Source organism: Cygnus olor, chromosome 4 (genome assembly GCF_009769625.2).
Source record: "Cygnus olor isolate bCygOlo1 chromosome 4, bCygOlo1.pri.v2, whole genome shotgun sequence".
Taxonomy (NCBI): Eukaryota; Metazoa; Chordata; class Aves; order Anseriformes; family Anatidae; genus Cygnus; species Cygnus olor.
This window is the reverse complement of record NC_049172.1, coordinates 12,003,095-12,029,761: the sequence shown is the minus strand read 5'-3', so window position 1 is coordinate 12,029,761 and position 26,667 is coordinate 12,003,095. Positions and strand designations below refer to the sequence as shown.

The following is a 26,667-nucleotide window of genomic DNA, read 5'->3' as shown; positions in this document are numbered from 1 at the left end:
GGCACTTGCTCCTGTTAAACTTCACGCGGTTGGTGATCGCCCAGCTCTCCAGTCTGTCCAGATCTCTCTGCAAGGCCTTTCCACCCTCAGCAGAGTCAACAGCTCCTCCCAGTTTGGTACCGTCCACAAACTTGCTCAGAGCCCATCACTGGTGTTAAAGACAGAGGTGGAAAACGCATTAAACAGAATCACAGAATCACGTCTCTGCTTTGTCTGTGTCCCTGTTTGTGAGGTCCTCATCAAGTATCAGACTAATGTTTGCTCTGGTCCTCCTTTTCCTGCTAATATACTTTAAAAAGCCTTTTTTATTGTCCCTCACACTGCTGGCCATAATTGAGTGAATTTTGTCCCTACAAAGGCAAGCAGCATCCCTGTAGTCCTCCCAAGACAGCATCGTTTTAAAACCTCGGAACATTTGGGCATGGAGCACCACTGGCGCTTGTAAGGGCAAGGTCTCACAGCTCAGGAGACCTGAGTGCTCACAGCCTCCGAGTCTGCCTGTCTGCTCCGCTATAAAACACCTTTGTTTTCCCCCCGTAGCCATGGTGGAAATTCCCGGGCCTATTTCTCTGGGCCGTAGGAGCAAAGCTCAGCTGAGGATATGGGAGCAGCATTTAGGATCTGGCCAGATGCGTGCACCAAAGGAAACAAAGCCTGACGGGAGCATGGCAGAGTTACCCTGAATAACTACGGGGTCACAGGCTTCCAATACAGAAAGACGCTTTAACGGAAAAGGAAGGTTAACTTTGGTTGTTGTTGTTTGTTTGCAGGGCTGGATGAAAAAAACACCTTTCGCTTGGTGCAGAAACGACGTAGACACCAGCAGCACCGGGTGTTTTGCTGTTACCCCAAGGAATCGCCAGGGATGACCTAGGCTTTGTGAGCCGACACTGCTGGAGCGCAACAGGGACACCGGGGCAGCCCTGGCGCGGCGATTCCGTTGCAGGGGCTCCAGGGCGCGCACCCCTCCGGGCCCAGCCCGGCCCCAGCGCACCCTGCCCGGCAGCGGGGCGGTCCGTGCCCGTGTCCCCGCCCCGGCTACGTGCAGGGGCGGCGCTGGGGCAGTGCCGGCGCGGAGCCGCGGGGAGCCCCGAGGAGCCCCGAGCCCGCTGCGGCGGCGGGGGCCGCGCCCATGGCGAGCAGCAGCGGCGGCGGCGGCAGGTAGGGCGGGCGGGGGCCCGCTCCCGGTGCCGGTGCCCCGGCCATGGCGCAGACGGAGCCCCCGAAGGCGGCGCGGCTGTGGCGTGAGGCCGCCCTGCGCGCACGGAAGCTGCGGGACGAGCCCGAGCCCGAGCCCGAGCCCGAGCCGGACGCGGGGCCGCCGGGGGGGCCCCCGCAGCCCCCCGCCGCCGCCGCCGCCGCCGCCGGGCCGCGCCGCCCGCCGCCGGCCTCCGCGCTGGGGGAGCTGGAGGCGCTGAACCTGAGCGGGCGGGGGCTGGAGGAGCTGCCCGAGGAGGTGGGCGCCGCCCTGAGCGGGCTGCGGGTGCTGAGCCTGCGGCGCAACCGGCTGTGCCGCCTGCCCGCCGCCGCCCTGCGCCACCTGGGCCGCCTGGCCGAGCTCGACCTCAGCCACAACCGCCTGCGGGGCCTGGGCGACGGCGGGGCGCTGGCGGGGCTGCGGGGCCTGCGCAAGCTCAGCCTCAGCCACAACGAGCTGGGAGCGGAGGGCACCGGGCTGCCCGCCCGCCTCGCCGAGCTGGGCCGCCTCGAGGAGCTCGACCTCAGCTTCAACCGCCTGCGGCGCCTGCCCGAGGGCCTGGGGCGCCTGCGGCACCTCCGCGCCCTCGACGTGGACCACAACCAGCTGCCCTCCTTCCCCGCGCCGCTCCTGGAGCTCGCCGCCCTGGAGGAGCTCGACTGCTCCGGCAACCGCCACCTCGGGGCCCTGCCCGAGGGCATCGCTGCCCTGCGCCGCCTCAAGATCCTCTGGCTGAGCGGCACCGGGCTGGCGGCCCTGCCCGAGGGCCTCTGCCAGCTGGGCGCCCTCGAGAGCCTCATGCTGGACGGCAACCAGCTGCGGGCGCTGCCCGCTGGCTTCGGCGGCCTGCAGCGGCTCAAGATGCTGAACCTTTCCTCCAACCTGCTGGGGGAGTTCCCTGCTGCCATCTTGGCGCTGCCGGGGCTGGAGGAGCTCTACCTGAGCCGCAACCAGCTCACTGTACTGCCTTCTCACCTCTGCCAGCTCCGCCAGCTGCGCACCCTCTGGCTGGACAACAACCGCATCCGCTACCTGCCTGACTCCATCGTGCTCCTCCACAGCCTGGAGGAGCTGGTCCTGCAAGGCAACCAGATTGCCATCCTGCCCGAGGGCTTTGGGCAGCTCTCCCGTGTCACCCTGTGGAAAATCAAAGACAATCCCCTCATCCAGCCTCCCTACGAGGTCTGTATGAAAGGCATCCCCTACATTGCAGCCTACCAGCAGGAGCTGGCCCACTCCCAGCCCGCCCTCAAGCCCCGCCTCAAGCTGGTCCTCATGGGCCCAAAGGATGCGGGCAAGACCCTGCTGAGGCGATGCCTCATGGAGGAGGATGGGCAGAAGGAGGACTTGGGGAGCCTGGATGCAGGCAACACCCAGCCCAGAGGTTGCCCCGGGCAGCAGCAGGATGTTGGGAGAGTGCCAGTTGTGTGCTGCCCCTTCCTGGAGGACTCTTCCTCAGTGCGAGTGCCTGCTGTGCAACAGCCAGAGCACTTCCCCGTTGAGCAGCAGGACGTTCCTTCTCATGTTCCCTCCCACCGAGGGAAAGGAGAAACACCGTGCCCTGCAGCGTCGCTGGATGCCTCCCAAGTACCATCAGGACTGGGACTGTCAGGCAGCAAGGGCATCGAGGTGATGGACTGGACAGCGGATGCGGAGAGGGGCCTGACGTTCATTGTGTATGAGCTGGCGGGAGACCCGAGCTATGACGTGATCCAGTCTTTCTTCCTGTCTCCTGGAGCCTTGTACGTGCTGGTGGTGAATCTGAGTGCCTATGTCCCTCAGCGCTTCTACCCCTCTGTGGGCTATTTCTTGCACTGGCTCGGTTCCAAGGTGCCCCATGCTGTGGTGTGTATGGTGGGAACCCACGCTGACCTCTGTGCGGAGCGGGAGCTGGAGGAGAAGTGCCTGGACATCCATCACCAGATCGCTCAGCAGGAGAAGAGGGATGCTGAGGGCCTCCAGAGCTTGGTCCAGCAGGTGGATGAGGCTCTGGGACAGGACTTTGACCTGCGCTGCTCCAGTCCTCACACTGCCTTTTATGGGGTCTCGGACAAGAACTTGAGGCGAAAAAAAGCTCAGTTCCAGTACCTTCTCAACCACCGCCCGCAGATCCTCTCCCCAGTGCTGCCTTTCAGCTGCCGGGACCGCTGCCAGGTGCGTCGCCTGCGGGACAAGCTCCTCTCGGTGGCCGAGCACCGCGATATCTTCCCAAACCTGCACCGGGTCTTGCCCAAATCCTGGCAAGTGCTGGAGGAGCTGCACTTCCAGCCGCAAGCTCAGCAGCTGTGGCTTAGCTGGTGGGACTCTGCCCGGTTGGGCTTGCAGGCGGGCCTGACAGAGGATCGGCTCCAGAGTGCCCTGTCCTACCTGCACGAGAGCGGGAAGCTGCTCTACTTTGAGGAGCACCTCACGTTGCGGGAGTACGTGTTCCACAACCTGCCGCGGCTTATTGACATCCTCAATGTTTTCTGCCAGCAGGATGCCACCGTGCTGCTCCAGAAACTGCTCAGTGACACCCACATCGATGAGCTGAGGGCCACTCAGCTCCATCACTACGTGGAGGGCTTCTTGCTGCACGGCCTCCTCCCCGCCCACGTTATCCGCCTCCTCCTTAAGCCCCACATCCAGAGCCGGGAGGATCTGCAGCTCATCCTGGAGCTGCTGGAGAAGATGGGGCTCTGTTACTGTGTCAACAAACCCAAATGCAAGCCCCTAAACGGTGCTGCTGCTTGGTACAAGTTCCCCTGCTACGTGAAGAACGAGGTGCCCCACGCAGAGGCGTGGATCAACGGTGCCAACCTGAGCGGGCAGTCGTTTGTGGTCGAGCAGCTGCAGATCGAGTACAGCTTTCCGTTCATTTTCCCACCCGGCTTGTTCGCACGCTACAGCGTTCAGATCAACAGCCACGTGGTTCAGCGGTCGGATGGCAAGTACCAGATCTATGCCTACCGGGGAAAGGTGCCTGTGGTGGTGAGCTACCGGCCTGCCAGGGGGGCTCTACAGCCAGATACTCTGTCTATTGCTAGCCACGCGTCCCTACCAAATATCTGGACGGCCTGGCAAGCTATTACCCCCTTAGTGGAAGAACTGAATGTCCTGCTCCAAGAGTGGCCGGGCCTGTACTACACTGTGCACGTCCTCTGTTCAAAGTGCCTTAAAAGAGGGTCACCAAACCCACACACTTTTCCAGGTAAGGCGAAACCCCTCTTTTCTGCCATCTCTTCTGGTTCTTTGCACCTTCTTCAAGGGATTTTCGTGCTGTTAAGCTGAGCTTGCTTTAATTTTATTTTTTTTTTAACCTCCTCTTCTCTAGCTCCCTTTCCTGGTGACTTGAGTCATAAGAGAAAATATTAGGGTAGCTCCAAGGAGACAGGCTTAAAATAACCCTATTCTGAGATGAGGGGGGTGTTACGTCCCCCTTTGGCCAGGTCTTTTCTCTCTGATTTTGGGGTTCTGGCCCTGAGCATTGGCCACCTCACTGTTGAGAAGGCCCTGTCCTGTCCTGATTTTGATTTCCTGGAGTGGCTTGGCGTTTTTTCCAAACTCCCTTTACCCTGCAGCTTCCCCTTCTTTGGAGCCATTTGTAAACACACAGAGATGCCTAAAAGTCCCTTGGTGTCCTCCCTCCTACCCCCAAAACGTGGCCTGCAGTGCGGCCTCTGTGAATGCAGGAAAGCTCCTGCTGGTAGACAATGGCTGTGTTGGTCTTCATAGCCCTGGATAAAAAGCCCTCTCTTGGATGAGAGCCCCCCGACTCTAGCAGGAGGCGTTCCTCCCTGAAAAGAGGGATACTCCATCTTGGTTTCGGTGCCTCACCTAGAAAGGTTTCGCGGACTGTGCATCTGTCAGCTGGTTTTCTTAAAAATTCTTCTCCTTCCTCTCTCTTCTAACAAAAAATGCCTTCTAACCTGGGTCCTCCTGCCCCTCTGGGTTTGCTCTGGAGTTTGCTGGAGCTGTGGGAAAGGTGCTTTGGCGTGTATGGCTGTGTGAAATGAACAGCTACTCTGAGCTGTAAGCAGTGCTCTGCAAGCGTGCATTTTTTTGTACACACGCAGCCCTTACCACCCCACGTTGGAAGTACGTTGAAGCACCCTTTATTTACAGGTATCCTGAAATTGTGGGGGAACCAGAGCGTGATCTGAGTCAAGTAAGCAGTGGTGCTGAAATTGGTTCGTAGGCAAGTGTCAATAACTGGGTGTGTTTTGAGTTTCTTTATTTTTTTTTTCCTCCGGGTCGTGAAAATGAGATGCTGTTTGCTTCTCTCCACATGGAATGGATGATGTTTAAAAGCAGAATGTGAAGGGGAGCCAGCCCGTGCACAAGGACAGTTGGCATCTTTGCCAACCCATGAAAATCGGAGCAGGCCCGGACGTGTGATGGGAGAGCTGGAACTGAAAGGTGTTTTCCTGACGATCTGGCTGTGTTATACTGCCTTCCCTTGGGGTGGGAAAGGTCTCCTTCCCCCTGGGAGGCGGCACTGGTGTGCTGGGAAGGTGAGGCACAGGTGATGAGTCCATCGCTCAGCCTGGGAGCGCGGGGTAGCACGCCAGGCCTCCAAACACCCCTTGGCCGATGGTGCCTGTGTCTGCTCTGTGAGTAGAAGGCTGGCCAGGAGCTCTAAATGGGAATCGTGAAGCTGAGGAGTTTTTTCTCCTTGTTTTGTTGAACAGAAGGTGTGTGTAAGTTGAAGTCGTGCTGCACAGCTTGCTCTTCTGTGCGTGAATCACGGCCGGTGTCACTTGTGGCAGCGCGTAGGAAAGGGGTGGTTCTCGTGTTATGAAAATGCGTGGCGATGGAGATGCCTGTGCTTCCTTCCGAGCTCTTCCAGTGGAAATCCCTGGTAGTTGCAGTGCTGCTAATTCTTAAATAGGGCCGTGGTCTTTTTTTAGGACTGCGTTAAGGAACTGCTTTGCAGCCCGTTGACCTTAATAAGGGAAATATTTCTGTGGAGACGCTGCCAGATTTGTGCTCAAAAATGGAAGTTCACCCTGGCTGTGCGTCTGGTTGTGCAATCCATGCCGTCCTTCATGAAACTGGTGGCGTGTTATTTGGGCATCCAAAATTTTCCTTGGAATCCGTTTCAAGGAGGGGACTCGGGTGTTCAAGAGTTGTGGGGTAATCCTTGCTTTTCCTCTGCCTCCCTGCCCTCTCGAGCCTGCGTGTGCACACTCTGTGATTTCATTGTTTAACACACAGAAATTCTCTAAGAACAAGGTAGCGTGTGCACAGTGATGGTGAATAAGAATTGAGATTCTGGATTCAGTCTCCTGAGTGTTTATCGCAAAAAAATGCGAAATAAGGCTTGTTTTAAAATGACTTGACAGGGTCCTTTTAAGGAAGTCTTCTTGTTTGAAACGGTTTTGTGGCTGAGTGAATCAGTAACTGAATTGGCATCCGAGCTGGAATCTGTGTGCTTTGAGGCTGCAGTCATCTGCTTGTCCAGTAAGTGGTGTGTTGAATGTTTTTGCTTTTTTTGCCCTTTTTTTTTTTGTTTGCACTGTATGTAAATAAAAGGATGCCTTCCAGGCTAAGAAAGACCCATCCCTGCGTGGAGTGACCAACGAGAATTGTTTCCAAGACAGTGAGACCTCGGTTTAACTGGGAAATGCTGTGTTTTTGTATGTGATGGTCTTTTAGCTTCTGCACTGAAGGGTTTTTAGGTTAATGTCGCATAATCTATTAAGTGTCTTAGGGTGGGGACGGAGGGTTTCCTCCTGTCTAGTAGTAGACACGTGTGCTTTGTTTGGGCGAACAAAGCGTGAGTGGGCTTTCGAAGCTTGACTTGTTTGCGCCTGCTAACTGTTGTGCTGCTGCTGCAGCAGAGGTTTTTAAAGGGGCTGCAGAGCAGTGGATTTCTAGCTAGCCTGTCCGTGAAGTTAGACAAAACACGCGTGCACGCTTACTGCAGGGTGGAAAGAGATCCAGGAGCAGCGTAGCAACTGGCTACCAGGGAGCTAGCTAATTTCTGTGTGGTGGTTTGGGTTGAGGGGTGAATTCTGCTAACCTTGGTTGGGCCAGAGATTTGCAAAAGCCCATTTGCTTCTCCGAGAGGTCCCCCAGGAGTGTGTGAGGAGGTGGTGGGTGATGTTGGATAAAAAGATGGGTGGGGGGACCTTGTTCTGCACCGGGCTGGTCAGGGCTGCTTCAGGTTCTTCCGAGCTGTGTTCTGCACAAGGTGTGCTCATGTCTGATATCTGATGTCCATTTGGGGTGGGCGGGCAATCGTGTGTGACCAGTGGCTTTTTTTTATTCCTGCCTCTGAAATTGCCTGCATGAACACAGGCACAAGAAAGCCAAGGGCTGTGTCTGCTGCAGAAAAATGACAAAATGCCGTAACGAGCAGGACAAGCTGAGTTTTAGCAGGAGCTCTCCTGTGGGAGGGAAGTGCCGTCTGCCTTGCTGACCCTGTTGTAAGTTATCAATACAGAGAGGACATCAGAGTTGCAGAATGGTTGAGGTTGGAAGGGACCTCTGGGCGTCACCTAGCCCAACCTCCCTGCTCAAGCAGGCTCACCTCTATCAGGTTGCCCAGGACCACATCCAGGTGGCTTTTGAAGATCTCCACAGCTTCTCTGGGCAAGGTGTTGCAGTGCACCGTCACCCACACGTCACAGAAATCCTTCCTGCTGTTCAGACAGAACCTCCTGTGTTCCAGTTCGTGCCCACCGGCTCTTGTCCTGGCACCACGCACCACTGAAAAGAGCCTCGCTCTGTCCTCTTTGCGCCATCCCTTCAGGTGTTGACCCAGAGTGAACCATGCCTGACGTCCTTGCAGCAGGATCAAAAGCAAGCGTGAGCTCCCTTGGTGGCTGGGCTGGAGTCACGAGATGGTAAGGCAGAGCCTGCATGATGTGTCATGCTCTCAAGTCCTGTGCAAAGCGAGGAGGGAGCAGGTGGGACTGGTTTTCTCAGAAGGGTTCGGAAGATGCTCCAGAATTTGAGGTGCTCAATGAAAGGCTCATGTCAGGTGTCGAATTGTTCTTTTAATTAAATTATAAGCAGCTGGGCTTTTGTACCAACAACTGTAGAGCAGTACCTCCTTGTTACAGAGCATGATGTTAGCATTTGGCAGCCTTTCCTTGTCCCCATTTGAGGGTGGAGTCTCTTTTTGCCTTATTTTCAAAGTAGATGCTACATCTATTTGGGCTGTTACGCTTCTCTGAAGGTGCAGCTTCGGTGGAGTGGCGTGGCACAATTGAATCAGAGGGGCAAGTCTTCCCTGCAGCGTAGGCATTGGACATTGTCACTTGTGTGATCAGGGTAAAGCTGAGCTGGACCCGTAACCTACCTCTCCTTGGCCATGGCACGTTTACTTGCCCTACAGATGTGGGCGGGTGTGGGAGTGAGCAGTGCTGGCTGGCGCCAGATGCGGTCAGCTCTTCACGGATGCAAGACCCGTGATGTGCTCCCGGGCTGGTTGGCTTTGGGAGAACCCGGGAGAAGCAGTAGTTGAATTTCACTCGAGGTGTTCAGCTGCAGTGTCTTTGAGGGTTTCTGGCTGTGCCCGAGCAGGCTGAAGTCGTGTTGTACTTGTGGTATTTTCTTGGCTGAGGCGTGGTGCTGAGCGCGCTGATAGGGTTGCCAGAGCGGTCAGCGGCATCTCGCAGCGCTGTGGTTAGGGGCAGCCTGCCTGTGGGCTGTGTATGGAGCTCATCATTGCTCTGAGCTGCTTGTGCTGCTTGTGGTTTAGTACGTAACCCTAATTTCACGTGTGGGTTTTGGTTTTGCCCCCCCTTTTCATCTTCCTACCAGTGATCGTTTTCAAGAGCTCTGTGTTTCTCCCATCTCCCCCCCAAAGGCGTACGGAGTGCGCCTATTTAGCAGTGTCAGCTGGAGCCTGGGCTCCTTGGGGTGGGCATGACACTGGGTTAGGACCTCCAGGCTTCACAAGGTGACGTTGGTTTCTTTGAACTGACCATTCAGCGTGGCATGTTCTGTGTGAAACAGGCAAGAGCTTTGGGATGAGCTAGGCACTTGTGCGAGGAAGTCAGACTTAGCACTGTATGAAGATCAGAGGATCAGATTCAACTGAATTGTAAAGGCAGGTAACCTTCAGAACAAGCCAAGGCTGGATCTCAAACCCTGACCCTATTTGTCTGGTTTTCCCGCCTGGTGACTTGGAGGTGATGCTTGCATAGCCCAGGAAGAATCGTTTTTATGATAAAATCAATATTGTAGGGTTTTGTCCTAATGGAGTGCAAGATCCTGGCCCACTTTGCTCAAGACTTCTCTCTTGAATGATCCATGTGTAGCGACTGTACAATTTCTGTGTGTTAAATTCCTCACAGGGCGTGTCCTCTGCACGTTTTCCTCTACAGTGTCCAGCACTACAGAGTGAGCAGTGCCCTACGATAAGGGGCACATTCTGCCCTGAGGGTTGGGTTGTTGATGAGCTCCCTGGAAAAATGAATCCGGCGTGGTTTCTACAGCACCAAAATCTGCAGGGGTTGGCTTGGGACGGAGATGTTTGACTAATTTGCCTCCCATTTATCTAGTTGCTGTTTCTGCCGTGTGAAGCCACACGGTGGAATAACGCTGAAAGCGAGCACAGTGATTGTGTCTTGGTATTGAAAGACGTGTGCAGTGCTTTTGTTGCCCGTGTGTCGGTGCAAGGCTGTCAGCGCAGGTCTGCTGGAGAGGCTGATTTGTCCCAGACTTCCCCCAAAACAAATACCCTCACAGCTAGTATGGTCAACAAGTGGCGAGTAGGCTTCCTGCAACAGGAGAAACGAGCGTCTCGGTCTTGTAGCTTCTGAAGCAGTGCAGTGGGCACAGCAGGACTTCAAAACGGCCCGTGAGTGTTGCATGGTGCAGCATCCTGTTGCATCTCGAGGTGTTGTGGAGCCCTGTTGCTGAGCATTTAATATCTTCCTCCTCTCAGTGTGGCCTGTTATTGAGATGAAGTGGTCAGGTATGGACGGCAAGCAGTTTTCCCTGAATAATAATGATGTTACAAAGCAAGGAGGTAGCACTGTGCAGAGCTGAAATATACAGACACAGAATGCGCAGCGTGGTGGATGGGAGCAGGGAGCTCTGTCCGAGAGTGTCAGCCTGACATCAGCCTTTTACTGTAAGCATTCCTGTTGCCTTTATCCGAATGGTTGTGTTTTCGTTGCTGTCGTGAAAATTCTCAGATAAACCACGATCAAGCAGGAGTGATGGACCCAAACGTGGGATAATGGCTGCGAATTGTGATCCACTCTGAAAAGCAGGCACCTTGTGTTGACCATCCTGATGTTGATGTCTTTCCACCCTCCACGCTCTCCCTGTGTGTTTATGCTGTGTGTAGAACTCGCTGGCCTCTATCCACATCCTCCTTCTCTGCTACACTACAGGGAAAAATGCCTTTGCTGTCTGTCGAATTCCTAACCGTGGCACGCTTCAGGATTGTGTCCTCAACTGACGGTGAGATGCAGCTGTACTTATTGCAGGCTATGATAGGGAATGTTTCAGGGTATTTATGCCCAATATATTTGTTTTGCAATGCCCTTCCCTAGCAGGGAGTTTTAGTCATGATGGTACCCAAAGGAGCTGGAGCAGGAGAGACTTTAAGGGGACAGCTGAGCTGCTCAACACACGGCAGGTCTGTAGGGTGGAAGGTATGTTGCAGACGGCAGACTCACCCAGCAGTTGCCCAAGGGCATGGGGAATTGTAAATCCAAACTGGAGCAAAAGCTGCGTGGAGCCATCACTCAGTGGAGCGGACCCAAAGTGGTTTTGAAGAGCACTGCATGCTGGTGTGAATAATGTGAACTGCGAGCCAGCAAGCCTCCATCCTGCTGTTCAGCTTTATGGGTGACAACATCCCGCACCACCACATCGCCGAGCAGCCTCCAGGAGCAGGCAGCGAAACTGGGATGGGCAGTGCTGGCTCAAAGTAGTCCCCAAAAAGCCCTTTGGACAGGTTGGCTTTCCTGGGGAAGCCTCCTCTCGGCCTTATCTTCAGGAAGCCAGCGTGCTCCGTCCCCACAGAGGAGCAAACAGGCTGCCAGGGCATCCCCGCTGGAGTAGTTTCCTGTAGATAACGTTGTGCTGCAGCAAAGAGAGGAAGAGACAGAGGGTCGTGTGTGTGCTTCCTCTCCCGTCTGAGCGGTGCTTCTTGCCCTCTGGCTGGGTGCAGTTGGGTTTTTCCAGCAGGACTGCTGGGGGTGTGGTGGCAGGTTTCCAAAGCAGGCAGCCTGCACCCAGCACCAGGCCTGGATAGACACGTTACGTAACCGGAGGAACTTTTAGCTCCCTGTTTCTCTGCATCTTCCCTTTGAACAGGCTCTTTCTTCGTCTGAGTGAGATTTTGACGTCCTTATTTAAGATAACAATGTGCACGCTGGATATGGAAAACTCAAGTCCAAATGAGTTTTTTAGCCATCAAAGTGGCTAAATTTAGGAAATCTATCCAAAGGAGCTTCCCTTTCTTGTCAGCTGACACAACATTTCTTGGTCGCCGTTATTTTTACCACGGAACAGCTTAAATCTATTTTGGGTGGGTTTCTCTAAAGTGGTGCACGTATGCTGCAGTGCCGGGCCTCTGAGGGCGGTCTGCTCACGCTGAGCTTGTACCGAGCGCCGTGCAGGGCTGTGTGGTCGTCCTGCTTAGCTCTCGCACATCCCATCTCTCCACCTTGCCCTTTGCTCTGGGGCTCTGCTAAAAAGCCCTTCCCTCCGATAGCAGTTAACTTTTTTCAGCAGCTTGGAGCTTTAGTGGGTGCCTGTGTGATGGATTTTAAGGCACCTCCTCCACCCCACTCGCGTTCTAGGAGGACAGCATAGGGAAAATGGCGTTTCCCTGTCACCAAGGCAGGGACGTGACTATGCACGATGGGAGTTCAGGCATGCCTGTGGTTTCTCAGTTTCCTCCACAGATGTCCTTCCAGTTTCCCCCATGACAGAACAGGACTGAGCCACCCCAGGCTTGACAATGCACTGCTGGAATCGTGCCCCGCTGGAGCACCTGGAGCTCTCGGTGTCATGAAGGTTATAAGGATTAAAGAATTCAAGCTTTTAAACTCTCTCTTTTGTTTTTTTAAGCCAGCTCCTTCTCTTTTAAAGCTGGCTCTGTGGAACATGAAACTGGTATTTTCGTGTAGCTGACCGCTTTGCTTCAGCTGGTTTCTGACTTGTTGCTGAACACCCCGTGCCTGATTTCGTGTGGAGATGGGAGTGAAGACAGATGGCTGGGATGTGGGGAAGAGACTATGGCCTTTGAGCTTTTCCAAGCTCTCCAATCAAATTCCTTTCACAAAGCCTAATAACGTAGGGCTAGGGCTACTAAGATGGTGAAGGGCCTAGAGGGGAAGACGTACGAGGAGTGGCTGAGGTCACTTGGCCTGTTCAGCCTGGAAAAGAGGAGGCTGAGGGGAGACCTCATGGCGGCCTACAGCTTCCTCACGAGGGGCAGTGGAGGGGCAGGCGCCGATCTGTTCTCTTTAGTGACCAGTGACAGGACCCGAGGGAACGGTGTCAAGCTGTGACAGGGGAGGTTCAGGCTGGATATCAGGAAGAGCTTCTTCACTGAGAGGGCTGTCGCGCACTGGAACAGGCTCCCCAGGGACGTAGTCACGGCACCAAGCCTGTTGGAGTTTAAGAAGTGTTTGGACTGTGCTCTTAGTCATAGGTTGGAATTTTTGGGTAGACCTGTGTGGTGCCAGGAGTTGGACTCGAAGATCCTTGTGGGTCCCTTCCAACTCGGGATATTCCATGATTCTGTAAGAGATGCTGTCACTTTCTGGCTACAGTATCCCAGACTTCAGCTGAGCAAGAATTTATTTCATACTTTTTTTAAAGCTTTCAGTGGACAGATGTGACTGAAAGTGGAGCTGATAGGAGCCTCACTTTGGAACTTCAGGCATCTCCGGATACTTTTGCTCAACTCTGTGACAGTGCCAGAGGGCTACATGGGGCATGAAACCTGTGTGTGCTTTGACCTCACCGACAGGTCCAGTCAGGTCTTTGTACTGGAATTTGTGCTGCAAGGAGCTTGGGGCAGGGAGTCTCACTTGCACTGGAGAAGGGGAAGCCTGTGATCTTGCCCTGGTGACATTTTCACGCCAACCTCAGTAAGCGAGAAGCCTGTAATTTCCCAGAGGAACACGCGTGTGCCCAGAGGGAGTCCTTCAGATCCTGGTGTGATTGTTGTTGGATTTGGCGAAGATCTTAACTGATGCTTGTGTGGGCAAATAGTTCAACTCGGCAAATGCCTGCTGTGGTCAGCTTGGAACCTCCTAGGGTGAGATGCTGAAATAAATGGTCAGGAACGGAGCCTTATGTGGGTCTTTTCCCAAGCAGTGACTTTGTCCCTCAAAGGCTTAGTCAAAGTAAAGAGTTTTCTGGATGAAAGAGAAGTTTGGGAACCTTCCTTTTGGGAGCTGAAAAAAGTAGCTTTCTCTTCTTTTTGTAACAAGAAAGCTACTACGAAGCTTTTTGCCTCTTATTTTTAACTTGCTACTTGTGCTTCTTTAAAGTAAACCATATCTTTCATCTACAGCAACAGAGAGCCTAGCGCATGATGTTCATACACATATGCATGTTTTGGAGTGCCTGCAATGAAGCAGAACACGATGTTAGGAAAATGTTGCCAAACAAAGTGAGACAGTGCTCAAGTTAGTGATTCGCATTGGGATCTGGTTTAAAAAATAAATAAAAATCCACCTTTTTGCTGAGGTGGGCATGATGGTGCTGTGGTTTGGGTAACACGTAGTCTGGCTCTGCATAGGTGACGTGGGTTGTTGGCACTGCACTTCTCAGGTGCTGAAACGTGCTTCCTTTTAAAAGCCAACAGTTGCAAGTGTGGCTGGGTGTGCTTGGTGGGAGGGAGGTGAGCCTCCCCTGGGGGCAGGCTGGATGCTTGGGTGGAGGCACTTGGAGTTTGGTCCGTGCCCAGCCTCCAGCTCGCTGCTGGTAATGGCGCAATGCTGTGTTGTGTGTTCCCTGCCAGGCCCGTGGCCAGGGTCCAGGTCAGAAGTTTGTCACCCTTACCTGCGTTTTTGATAGTATGTGGCTGAAGCATTACACTGAAACAGCACCCCTGGCTGAAAGCTAGGTCACAAGAACACCTTCTTCTATACAAGAAGAATTAAATTCTTCTATTCTGCGTCATACAAGACTTGCAGGTGATTCTGCTCCTGTGGGGTGCCTGCAGCAAGCCCCGTCCCTACAAGTGCTGCAGGTGAATGCTGGGGCTGCAGAGTTGTGGCCCCGTTGGGGATGCCACTTTGTGCTGCTTGCTGGGTGCTGCTCTATCCCCAGTTGCATAACGCTGCGAGATGCAGTTAATCCGGTCATCGTTACAAAAGGATTTAAAACTCATTTTGAATCAGCAGTCATTTTTAATAAAGCTTCGCCTTGCTTGGAGGGCTGTCCTCCTGGCTTGTGTGTTTAAGAAAAATGCAGGAGGCTGAGAGATGTGGGGGAACAACAAGGTCACTGACAGGGGTCCTGGGTGCCTCTGGCTGCCACAGGTAGTAGCAAAGCTCAGAAATGTGGGACATGTTTCCACTATCATCGAGCCTGAAAAATCCTCATGTGTGCAAATAGGAGCAGCTGCTGTGTCTGTTTTTTCTATGCATTTTTCCCCTGTGGAACAAACTTTCGTTGGTGGTAGAGGGAAAGAAAGCCTCTAACCTAGTCAGGCTAGTGCTCCCTCCTTTAAACGCTCTTTTGCGAGAAAATCCAAGGAGGGGTGGTCTTTGCTTTTCTTATAACAGTGCTTTGTGTGAGTTTGTGTGTGGTTGCTCTTACTTCTTTGGCTGTGGCTGTGCCATTGCCCTGTGGAAAGTGGACTAAGCCAACACATGGCTTCTGAGCACCTCTGAAACTTGTCATCTCTTCCTCCTGTGCGCCAGCGGTTTGCCTGATTATCTGCAGAGGCCTTATCTTGAGCTGCTCTATCTGCTTCACCTCCCCTCCGAGCGAGCCTGCTTAGAGCCTGAACTTGAGCACTGGACGGCGTTTCAGAGCAAGTGTTCTGCTTTTCCAGTCCTGCTTGTCCTTTCTTCTGAGGTCTCTGGAGGTGTGAAATGTTTTCCTGGCAATGCTGTTGCTTCCCTGGGAGGTCGATGAGTTCTTCACAGCCCCCAGAGCTCCTTCCTGTTTCAGTAGCAAACGTGACTGCCATGGGAGAAACATTTTTTAAGCAGCAAAGGAGGATGCTGCAGTTTATTTTTGGGCACTGAGAACCCAAGACCAGACGGCATTTAGCAGGCAATGAACGCGGCAGGAGTGAAGTAGCAAAGCCAGTGTTTCTGAACTCGCATGATTTATCTTTTTGGAAGGTGTTCCAATGGCAGAATAAAAACTACCAAGAATTGCTTTCAGCAGTTGCTTTTCAGCAAGAGGTAGTAAAACAATCTGTAATGTTAAGTCCATAAATAAGCAAAAGCAATAAGCAAAAGTCCATAAATAAGCAATTTCACATGGGGAAAATCTGTTTTTAAGCAAAAGCTAGTTACTGCCTTGATACATAACTGTTAGTTGTCACCTGTTTGAATGTTAGGAAGCAAGAGGGTTCAGGTGGTTAAGTGATTGGAAATGCTGGGGTTTAGCTGGAAAAAAAAAAAAGTAAATGATCAGTTCTCATTCTCTCTGGAAAAGGGGACAAGTAGAAAAAGGTTTTGTAAAGCTCTTAATAGTAAAAAGACAGACAGCGCTTTGTTCCTGACCATTGAGCAGTGCAAATCCAGCAGCTCACTGAGACTTCGAAGACAGCAGTTTTGGTAATAACAGAAATACTTGGAATCAAATGGATGGGGAAGATTTATTACTTTTTTTAATAGATCTATTCTCCACTTCCATTGGCCTAGCGAAATCTAGGCTCTGATGTCTTTAGAGTGCTACTTTGGGCATTGCCACGTGCGCCAGCAGTGCTTTATAGCCAACACCAGCCCTAACCTGTAAGACCAAAAGGAGAGCCGGCCGCTGGTCTTGGTGCTCTGATTTCAGCCACGTAGCTTTAAGTGTACAGTCAAATCTGCACCATGGTCTGTCTCACCAGGAAGAAACACTGGACCTAAGGACATACTGTAGAAACTTTGGTGTAGAGGGGAAAATATATATGCAGAAAAGCAAGTTAGAGCTGATGCCCTCATTATTAGGGAAGCTTCTGTGATCCCGCAGGATCCTACTCAGCTAAGTCATACCTGTGGTCAGCGTACAGTTAATAACTAATTAGTTAATAACTAGCAGAGATTGGGTGACTTTGTACAAGAAGCAGCAAGAAGGCATTTTGTTCAAGCTGAGCACAAGTCTAGAGTAAACGTTGTGATGTACATCCATAGATCAAATTCCACAGTAGAGTGGCTTCAAGAGAAAGTCAAGTTAATTGATTAAAAATGGGACTTCCCTCCTTCATCTAAAGATGAGTTTGCGTTGGTGCAATTAACAAGTAAAGACGTATATGATCTAACATTTGAGCCTGAAAGGGATTTAAGGTGATTAGACTTTTCCTTAGACCAGTCAATGATGCCGAAGGAATTTATTCCTTTGCTTAAGCAGACTCCGTGATTTTCCTGCTGAACGGTACGCAAGGAAAGCTCTAGAGTGACCAGAGTAGCTTTACAGAGGAATATCGTGCATGCATCTCACCTTAAATGATCTAGAAAAGGATACTTGCCACGCAGGTTTGAAAACTCAGCTCCCTCCAATTGAGCTTACTAACAGACTGATGCCTTGGAACGGCGCTACGGCAAGGCTAACTGATGGAGCCAAGTACTTTTATCGGGGGGAAGTTTATTTAATCTCAGGAAAAACTGTTGGGCTACACAGTTACACACGTCTTGCACGTGTGTTTGGTTTGCTCTTGTCTGGCAAAAGGCAGGTAAATGTTAAAATCGTAATAACGATGAAAAAACCACGTTGTGGTGGCATGTAAAAGCCTACCCCAAGGAAAACTGTAGGTGTTTCACTCAGCAGCTGGGCTTTGCTGAACGCTTGTTCCAGGAGACAAACTGCACAGCCAGGATCCTACCTTCACCCGTGGCACGTGTGGGCAACCTGTGGGGAAGGAGCAAACCAGCTGAGTAGAAAACTTGTCTGAAGTGTTCTCCTTGTGAGCCCTCTTTAGTAAGCCCGGATTACTAAATCTGCAGCAAAACGCAGCAGGGAGCTCTGCAGGCTTCGGTGGGTGTTGAACCACGTCCTTTGGTTTTCTCTGAGTCCACCTCACAGTAGTTGACGTTTCCTAGTCCTCGTGTTGGAGCACGCAGAAAAACGATCAGCCATTTCTGGGTGCAGTGCCATTTCCAAAGCATTGCAAGGAAAAATGTCCTGTGGCGTCACCTAATTCTCCTCTAAATTTAGCAGATGATCAGACTGCGACCTCCTTCTGCCTTACCAGCTGCTGGCAGTTCACAGAGCTGGGCCTGGTAAGCCTCCCACCACCCAGGTCCCTTCCAGGAGCTGGCTTTTCACATTGTCAGCTTCTAACGTTTTGTGACCCAAACACAGAGAGCCAGAGTTAGCAGAACGCTGACCGGTGTGGGTAACTCCCTACCAACCTTGGAGAACCATGCCTGTTAGCTATTTTTTATCATAGGAATGGCTTTGAGAGCTCTTTCAGGCTCTTTTCTCTCCTTCCTCTTCCCCTTTTTTCCCCTTGAGTTGTACCTATGGCATGCTAGTTGTCTGGTTGAGAGGGGAAGTTCAGCATCTCCTCCGTGATAGGGAGTAATAGCTTTGGGATTACTGATTTCAAAAGGTGTCTGGTGTCCAGGCGGATGCTCTGCAGAGCCTTGCTGTTACTGGGTGAGAGCAGACAGACTGGGGCTGTCTGCAGCTTGCTCTCCAGCCGGTCCCTCGCCTTGGCAGAACGAGGAAGTGTTTGTGGCAGATACGGTTGGACGGGTGGAATTAAAAATAACCAAAAGGTAGATTCTGGACTTGGTTACTCAGTGACAGACCTCTTTCTATTCCGGGCTGAGGATAATTCATGCTGAGCTCATTGTGCTGTGACTTGCCCTTAAAATGCCTTGACAATCAATTTCGTTCCAGCTAATAAGGTCCTAAAATGTTAATGAGGCAAATCAATTTTTCATGACTTTATATTGCAGTCATCTGAAAATGCTGTGTTGCAGCCTGCTGATTGCAAGATGCTTTTTAGGGCAGATATTAGAAGGGCAGCAAAATTCGGCGGATTCCTTATTTTCTGTTTCAGCTTTTCCCCAGTGCCTGCTCTTGTTTTCCTGAGCTTTTGGTGCTGTCCTGTTTACTTGTCACCTCTGGCCACTTCCTAGCGGCTACCACCGGCCCCACTGCACTGGGAAATCACGGAATTGTAGGGGTTGGAAGGGACCTCGAGAGATCATCGGGCCCAACCCCCCTGCCAAAGCAGGTTCCCTAGAGCAGGCTGCCCAGGTAGGCGTCCAAATGCAAGGATTGAGTGCCTGACAGGACAGGTGAGGATGAAGCTGGGCGAGGAAGGCTACTCGTGCTGAAATACTGTTTGAAACAGATTGGTGGGACAGAGCAGAGAAACGTCATGTTCACAACGAAAATCACAGCCTCCTCTCCTCACGGCCCATCTGTTACTGAGACGACAATGGGACTTTGCAGAAATGCTCTCTGCGTGCAGTGTTCTGTGAGATGCAGAAAGAGCAGAGAGATTTCTTGTGCCTGACGGGTAGCTCAGCTACCCGTGTGGACTCAGGAATTAGGTAGGTGCCAGCCAGCCTTCATTTCTCTGAGCTGCTTGTTCCGTACTGTCAGAAGGAGATGGAAGGGCTCATGCCTTCCTGCCTGTCCCTGATGGCTATTTTGATGGAGTTATTTTGATGATTTACTGCTGCTGTCTCCGTTCTGGTTTGAGAGTATGGCGATAAGAAGTACTGAATAGTCTGGGTTTGGAACTCTTTTTTGTTTTATTTTTTTATTAAATTTCAGCTCTAACTATAATTAATTTCTGTGGGCCTGAGAAAAAGATTACTAAATGATGTTTTGGGACAAACATATTTTCTAAGTTTTGTACTTGGAAACTTTGCGCTTTGCTTGGAAGCATTAGCAGGGGATGAGTTCACATAACTCATGTCAGGGAAGCTACTGCGATGTAAATGAGATGCAAACTGGCATTTTGAATAATGACTTTCATTTACCTGCTGAGTGAAGCATCTGAAACGCATTCCACCCAAGCTCTCCACCCAAGGGACGCTCGGTCCAGTGCCAAAGGCTTCCCCAGAGCTTTTGCAACCACTGGGTTGTGTCAGCATCCTCTGCTGCTGTGGCAGCGGGGGGCTAAGCACTGGCTGACGGTCACTAGCTGGGGAAGGAGGAAGGTATTTACCCCTCTTAAGCCTCCAACTCTCTAGCTGGTGTCTGTTGACCTCTTGTCTTTTCTGAATGGCTAAAATCGGAGGTGGTGAATTAGGAGCCTTGGTCAGGTACCTTCCTGCACAGCCAGCTGCAGTAAATGTTCAAGGTGAGCTGTGTATGTGTCCATAGCCAGAGCTGTGAAGTCTAGAGATAGAGTTTTGGCTGAGAGGCCCATGGTTGCACATTTTTTTAAAGCTTGACCTTCTTCCTTGTTCCCCATTCCCTTTTCTCTGGGCTGGGGGACGTCTTTGTGTGTTGCTCCTTTGCTTTGTGACAGGCCTGCTGTCCTACTCTGTGTTTGCAGAGCAAGCTTTGCTTTTTGTTTTCCAGCCCTCCCTTTCTTCCTTTAAATACATTTAATCCCAGGCTGACTGTTTCTGAGCGTGTGCTTCACCTGACGGGTGGCTCTGCTCACCAGCCAGCTGTTGTGACCGGAGCTTACAACAGAGCTTTCTTCTCTCGTGGTTTTCCCACAGTGGTATCTCTACTGGGGCACCTTCACGTGCTGGGATTGGTTTTGGTTTTGTTTTAAGCTCCTACAAACAGGACTGCAGTGTGAGGCTCGTGGAGCCTTCTGTTCACACTGTGGACTTTGCTCTTCTCCCTTCCGTGATCTCTGTGCTTTCAACCCCTGTTGTGTTCGTGGCTGAAGTGAGAAGAGAATGAAATCTTCTCTTGGAGGTCTCCATCCAACCCAGGGCCAACTCGACGTGTAGATGAGGCTGCTCAGGGCCCTGGCAATAAATGAAGGGCGGCGTAGAGTTCTGACTGTCTGGGGAATATTTTTGTGCCTGAGATGTAGACGGCGCTTTGAGGCACATGTTAAAAATTCATACCAACAGAGAGCAGCAATTTTTATCGGGCAGTCCCTGAGTGGATATATGGCTGTAGCAGTTCTGTGGCGTGCAGTGGAGTGAGGTGGACAGTGCCGAGGCAGGGCAGGATATAGGAACAGCTTGGTTTTGCCTGTTTCGTGCCCCTGTCATGAGGCACGGCTGATATAGCTAGGTCCCAAGCAGGCTGGAGAGAAAGAAGGATGTGAGCAGCACCACGCAGCCAGGGAGGGCCAGGATCCTGCTCATCCATTACTGGCTTGTCCCTGTGGAGCCTAGATCCTGACTGACACCATGAAAATGAGAAATACCGTCAGGTTGGTACTGTGCAAACGTGTCCTTCTGGCAGCTCTGGGGGAAAGGATGTGGCCTGGCAGGCTGGAGCACTCCCTCAGCTCTGTGCCCTTGCTGTAGGTGGCTGACACGTGAATAGGGAACCTTGTGCCACTTAGCGTGTCCGTGGCACTGGGAACTGTGTGGAAAGTGCAACAGAAGGCAAATGGCCTTCGTGGGATTTTCCTCCCCTGTACGCAAAACCCTTCTGCCTGTCAGGCAGCCAAGTAGTCTTACAGCCTGGCTCGTCTGGCTGCCAGCACCGGGTAACTGAACACTCTTGCAAGTACTCGCTTTTCTTACTGTCAGCTTCCCTCCTAACCCCCTGATTCGTCAGGGCTATCTGGCATTTCACGGGTATTTCCTAAAGGCCAGCGAAGTGTGCTTTGCGGCATGCGTGGCCTGATTGCTGGCAAGGGCTCTGAGGGAGGCTTCCCTCTCCAAACCCCAGCCAAGCAAGGACAGGAAGAATAATGGGCCTGACTTTGTGTCTGACCAAAAATTGTGCCTATGCCCGAGAACACAGAAAAGCATGTATGACAACAGACAGCGGAAGTGCCTCCCGTGCGTCCTGTGTGGACAGTAAGTTACGTTTGTGCCTCGCACTTAACTTGCTGCCCGGCATGTTTCAACCGGCTGTGGAGACCTCTTTCTGTCCCAAAATACCAGGAGGGTGGCCGTGGGACAGATGCAGCTCCTCTGAGCCGTATGTGCCACTGCAGACCGAGAAGCAGCAAAGAAGCGTCTTCTGTGGAAATTAGTACTGAAACAGACCACGGTGAGATGAGAATAAGCTTCGTGGTTTGTTAATGTGCTATCGCAGGGCAGCCTTTCAGAGGGGGCAGGCAGAACTGAGGTGTCCGGTAAAATCAGTGACGTGCTTATAAGGAATGTGCAATCAAAATACATAATGTGCTGCAGCCCTGGAGTCACGGACTGCTCCAGCTACACTTAACCTTACAGTTAAACCAAGCAAACAGCACCACGTGCGGAAGACTTAGCTTTTTCTTTTGTGTCAGTGCAGTACTTCCTTTAATTTGTTCTTTTCCTCCCTGCTGCGTCCCTGAAGACTTCTATTTCTAATCTTCTCCGGTTCAAGTAACTTCTGAATAGGAATGAACATTTCTGAAAACTCCAGAAGATTCTGGACCTGGGGAGCTGCATCCAAGCAGAGTCTCAGTTCTAGTTTGTTGCAGCTCTGCTGATTACCTGTCGAGGTGGGATTTGTACTGCACTTTTGCTTAGTAGTGATCTGGAGCATAGTTCAGATAGCCGTGCCTGATTTAGCACTGTGATGAGCTAGCGCAGCAAAGATGACAATCTGCCGAGACAAGGGAACGAGAATGCTGTAGGGGGTGGGCAGTGGGACAGGGAAAATCCTTGGATTGGAAGGGGAAGGAATTGTGCGTTCGTGGCATACCCACCTCCTTGGAGCGGAGTCTGTATTTTCTCACTGGTGGGTTTCTCGGCCTCACAGCTTGGGCTGGTGAAGTTTGCGTTAGCACAAAGCACACGGAGGTTCACGGCAGCCTCAGTTGTTACTTATAGGGGGAATTGAAGCCATGAAGGAAAGGACAGTTAAGTGAAAAGCTGAGGGGAAGGGCTCGCCCGCAAATCAGGCACCTGTTTGACCCTGAAGTAATCTCTTCTGCTTGAGAAATCTCCCTCTAAGGATCCCTGAAATGGGGAGATGGAAAAGGGAGCGAAGGCTCAAGCAGCCAGACCAGTCTCACTTCACTCGTCTGGTGTGAGCTCTAATGGGTATTAGCCCTGCCTTTAAAGCATGTAATGGTGCCTGATTTCATGACTCACCTTTCGGAGCCCGTGTTTTTAGTAATGTCAGTAATACAGCATGTGGGATATCAGCCTGGGGTTGGACGCCCGGCAGTGACTGGGACACGGAGCCCTGTGCTTTCCGCGCTCGGCGGGACCCAGCGCTGCTCACGGTGCATGACAGCTCACATAATTGAGGACGCTGCCGTGCAGATTTAATTTTGAATTGCAAATACTGTCACGATTCTTCTGTTTCGGGAGACGTGTCTGGGTGGCTTAAAACCTGCTCTCCCGCTTCAGGTTTGAGCGTGGGTGTGAGATGAGGGTAGGCAGGCACACCAAGTGGGAATTCAGGCTGCAGACCGTGGGGGTAAGCCAGAACTGTCAGCCTCCCAGGCGGCTCCTCTCTTAAGAGGAGCTGTGCGTGTGTTTGTTTCCTGCCAAACCCTCCTCTCTGCTTTGACAATACCAAGTGCTGCTTTCTGAAAAGCAAGGAGGTTCAGGTCTGCTTCATCCGTAGTGGGGACAGCTCGTGGTAGCCGCTCAGCTGAAGGGTATAGACAGTCCTGTGTGGGCTTATGACTGCAGCCTGCTTACGGTTCAGACGAGAAGTGGGAAGGAAATGTGAGCATTTCTTGGAGCTGGGTACATCTCAGCACCTGGCTTTCCCGTCTCACTGTGCTGACCCACATCTCGACCTGGGCTACGTGCTGTAAGGGTGCCAGCAGCGGGGAGCTGCCAACTCGGCACTCGAATAACAGCCAACGCAGCTCGGTTGGCAGAGGAAGACCGTGTGCTGTGAGGGCCCCCCAGCTGCTACGGACTCTCAGAGCTGGGATAACGTTACAGGTGATGGCTGGGAGCTGGGGTTTGCACGCTCGGCAGAGTACAGGGTGGCCCCGAGCCCCGACAGGAAATAACAGCAATCCCACAGCAGCTGTCACAAGTGTGCCCGAGGAGAGGGGAATCCTCTTGTATATTTTTACCTGCTTTTAGACACTGTTCTGGCAGCTGAAGGATACACGCTGCGGCTGCTCAGCTGGAGCAGGACGGCAGGATCTCTCCAGCTCCTAAGTAGCTCCAAGAGGGACAGCTCAGAAATTGCAGCGCTGGAGTCAGCAGCTACACAGCCACGATGGTTAGGGTTGGTTGGGGCTAAAACAAGAGATAACGTGAGGGTTTTTAAAAGGTCAGGCATGCTTGTCTGTGGCTGGTTTGAGGTCCTCCCTAGACTTCCTTAAAGGAAGAGCATTGAAAGTGTTGCAAAAATAACACCTGCCAGTGCTTTCTGGCGTGTACCAAAGGTGGTCGCGGCAGGGTCTGTGCAGCAACCTTCTGCTCGAACTGGAGGACAGCTGGTTTTTAGGTAGCCTCGTGGGTGTGGATGGCTGTAGTACGCAGACCTGAACAATGAGACTTGTATCTGTAGATTTATCTGCCTGCCAGTTGTCCTGCTGATGCTACAGGTCAGTGTCTTCTCTTGCACGCAGCTTGAAGGTAGGCTTCTGGATCCCATCTGCCTAAAGCCTAATTAAAACACCCACTGCTAAAAACCACCACCTCATTAGGCTCCGTCTAGATGCTGTGAATCCCCGAGGAGCTCTCCAGTCTGCGTGAGGCGATTCAAAGCAAAGACAGGAAGGGTGGCAGATGTTCCTTTTTTGTGGAGCAGCATGTCTCCAGGCCGTAATCACCAGGATGTTCCCCACGGTTACGTGGATGAGACCTGCTTGGGTTACAGGACCACTTAACTCTCATACGGCGCTCACTTGCATTGATCGCGGACGTTTATTTGGTGGGGAGAAGGGGAAGGGCATGCAGAAAGGATGTCTGGCAAACACTGCCTTGCCAGTCCTTAAATGTTTTCATTCTCTTCGTTTGTTCACAGGAGAACTGCTGAGTCAGCCAAGACCAGAGGGATTGACGGAGATCATCTGTCCCAAGAACGGCAGCGAGCGAGTTAATGTTGCCTTGGTTTACCCCCCCACTCCTACTGTGATCAGCCCTTGTTCCAAGTGAGCCTTGAAAGCAGACCCCCATTCCCCTGTCAGTACACTCTGGAAAGCCTAAAACACGTCCTCACTAAGGGTTTATTTGGAGGGTAACAGCTCCGGTAACAGCTCCACAGCCCAGGGACAGTTTTAATTATTTGTGGATGTAGACAGCTTGCTTAAAGGGTCACAGTCAAAGTAAAGTGGGCTGAGGTGTTCCCTGAGCTGTGCTGTGGCAGATGCAAGACATGCACTGTGGGCAGGACAAATAAGGAGGTGATAACAGCCATGGACAAGTAGGAAGGAATATTTGGAGGTCTCTATCCAGTCCCCGCTCCACGCACGGCCACCCCACAGCTGGGTCAAGTTGCTTGGGACCTTGTGTAGGTGAGGGTTGATGATTGCCAAGGATGGAAGTGCCCCGCCTCTCTGGGCTCTAAAGTTAAACTGTTCTCCTTGGTAAGAGCTTTTTTACTGACGTCCAGTCTGAGTTGTCTTTAATTCAGGTTGGCCTTCACCACCACAAAGATGCACTGCTAGCTTCAACATGTTCTCCACTAGGTCCCTAGCCAGTCGGCCCTAAGCCCGTGGTGGTCTGTGGGGTTGTCCTGTCCTAGATGTAGGGCTAGGCACTTGTCCTTGTTGAACAAGACTGCCTGTTGAACAAGCACTGCTCTTGGCTCAGTCTCAGAACGTTGTGATGTTTCTCTGGACAGAGGCCCCGTCCCCCCGTGTACCAGAAAGCCGGTATGTCCTTCACCTCACAGAGCAGAAAACAGACCTGTGTTGTGGTGGGAACAAATGTGGAGCAACACTCATAAGTTGGGCAGTACTCTGGCTTGTTGATGCAAAGGTTTTCTTGCAAAACAGACTTGCAGCTAAGTCCTGCTCTCCTTGGAGTGGCGCAAGGGAATTTGGCAGGTAGCTTAAAGAAACAAGCTGAACACCTTGCTGCTGCTGTGCTGCACGTGGATGCCTGTTACTTTCACTTTAGTATCTGAAAGTAGCTTTGGATGCTGTTCTCTCTGCTCAGTACCCTCCCACCCCAAAATAAGCTCGTCGTGCTTGTGAGCAGCTTGGGTGAGGAATGATTGTTGAATTCTGTCTTACAGCGACCCTGAAGTGCCCACTTGGGTCAGGAGAGAAGGTCACTGCCTTGACTGGCAGCTTCCAAGCCACAGGCCGCAATCACTTATGCTTCTGGTCCTCCTGTGTGTATGCTTGACACAGCATGTTTCTGACCCCAGGTTGCAGTGTTTCAGTCTCGTGTCAGCGTCATGTCTGTGGCTTGTCCTCCTGTCCTCCATCCTGACCTCCCCGGTGTCTAACGGCTGTGTCCCAGTTTCGCAGTTTGCTGGCAAGGAAACTCGTGTTCTCAAAAAGGCCCGTCTTACTTTTAAAGATCTCACCCTCCGTATTTAGAAGCCTAAAAAAAGTTGTGTGTCTCGAGTTATTCGTCACAAGCATTATGAACCCTGCTGCGCTTGCCTCATTACTGTTTCTCTGTCCTTTACTTCTCTAGATAAATCATCAGTACTGGTGCCAAAGGTTTTCCACTGGGAAGAACGTGGCTGATGCTCTACAGTGTTCCCATCTCTCCGGTTGTGGAGTTGCATGCCGATGGGGAACAATGGGACTTTGGACTCCGAGATGCTGCGGGGCTGGGGCAGCTCCCTGCTGGGGACCTCGTGGCTGGAGCGGACACAATCACCTGGAAGCTGGGGACGACAATGAGACATGAAGCAAAAGGATTGCTGCAGATGGCAGGGCCACCGGCCCGAGGGAAAGCACTGGGGATAGGATTCTGTGGACCCACTGATTGTGTGTTGAAAACCCATTTGGATCTCATGATGAATGTAAAAAATGTTCTTGATACCATTTAATTCAGACCTGCTTGGAGGAAAGGCTCTTGAAATGAGCTGTAGCAGGATTCCCTGGATTTGTTCCTGGACAAGTGAGTTCCGTGGCAGTTGGCCAAGGCTTTGTGGGGGAGGGGGTTGGTTTGGCGAAGCCTTTAAAATTGCTTCAGTGCAAAACACTTGGCTGCGTCCACATGGCACGCTTGGGCAGTGGCCTACAGAGAGCGGGAGGAGAAGCAACCTGGGAAATGTTTCCTGCCGTGTGTGTTCACAAATGCCGTGCCACGGTGTGGTAAGGATGTGCTGTGTGACGCAGGGATGGAAGAGCAGGCAGCGTGCTCCTGTCACCTGCCATTTTTCGCTGATCGCTAGCTCCCAGCAGTTCA

At 52.1% G+C, this 26,667-nt stretch overlaps 1 protein-coding gene across 1 annotated transcript; it reads left to right on the top strand.

The window, feature by feature from the left end:
- Positions 1-1,132: 1,132 nt before the first annotated feature.
- On the top strand, positions 1,133-26,377 carry MFHAS1 (malignant fibrous histiocytoma amplified sequence 1). The gene is made up of 4 exons (XM_040555300.1): positions 1,133-1,161; positions 1,351-4,388; positions 24,320-24,446; positions 25,945-26,377. Exons 1-4 carry the CDS (start codon positions 1,133-1,135, stop codon positions 25,946-25,948), a joined length of 3,198 nt encoding a protein of 1,065 aa, XP_040411234.1. The 3' UTR covers positions 25,949-26,377.
- The last annotated feature ends 290 nt before the right edge of the window (positions 26,378-26,667 follow it).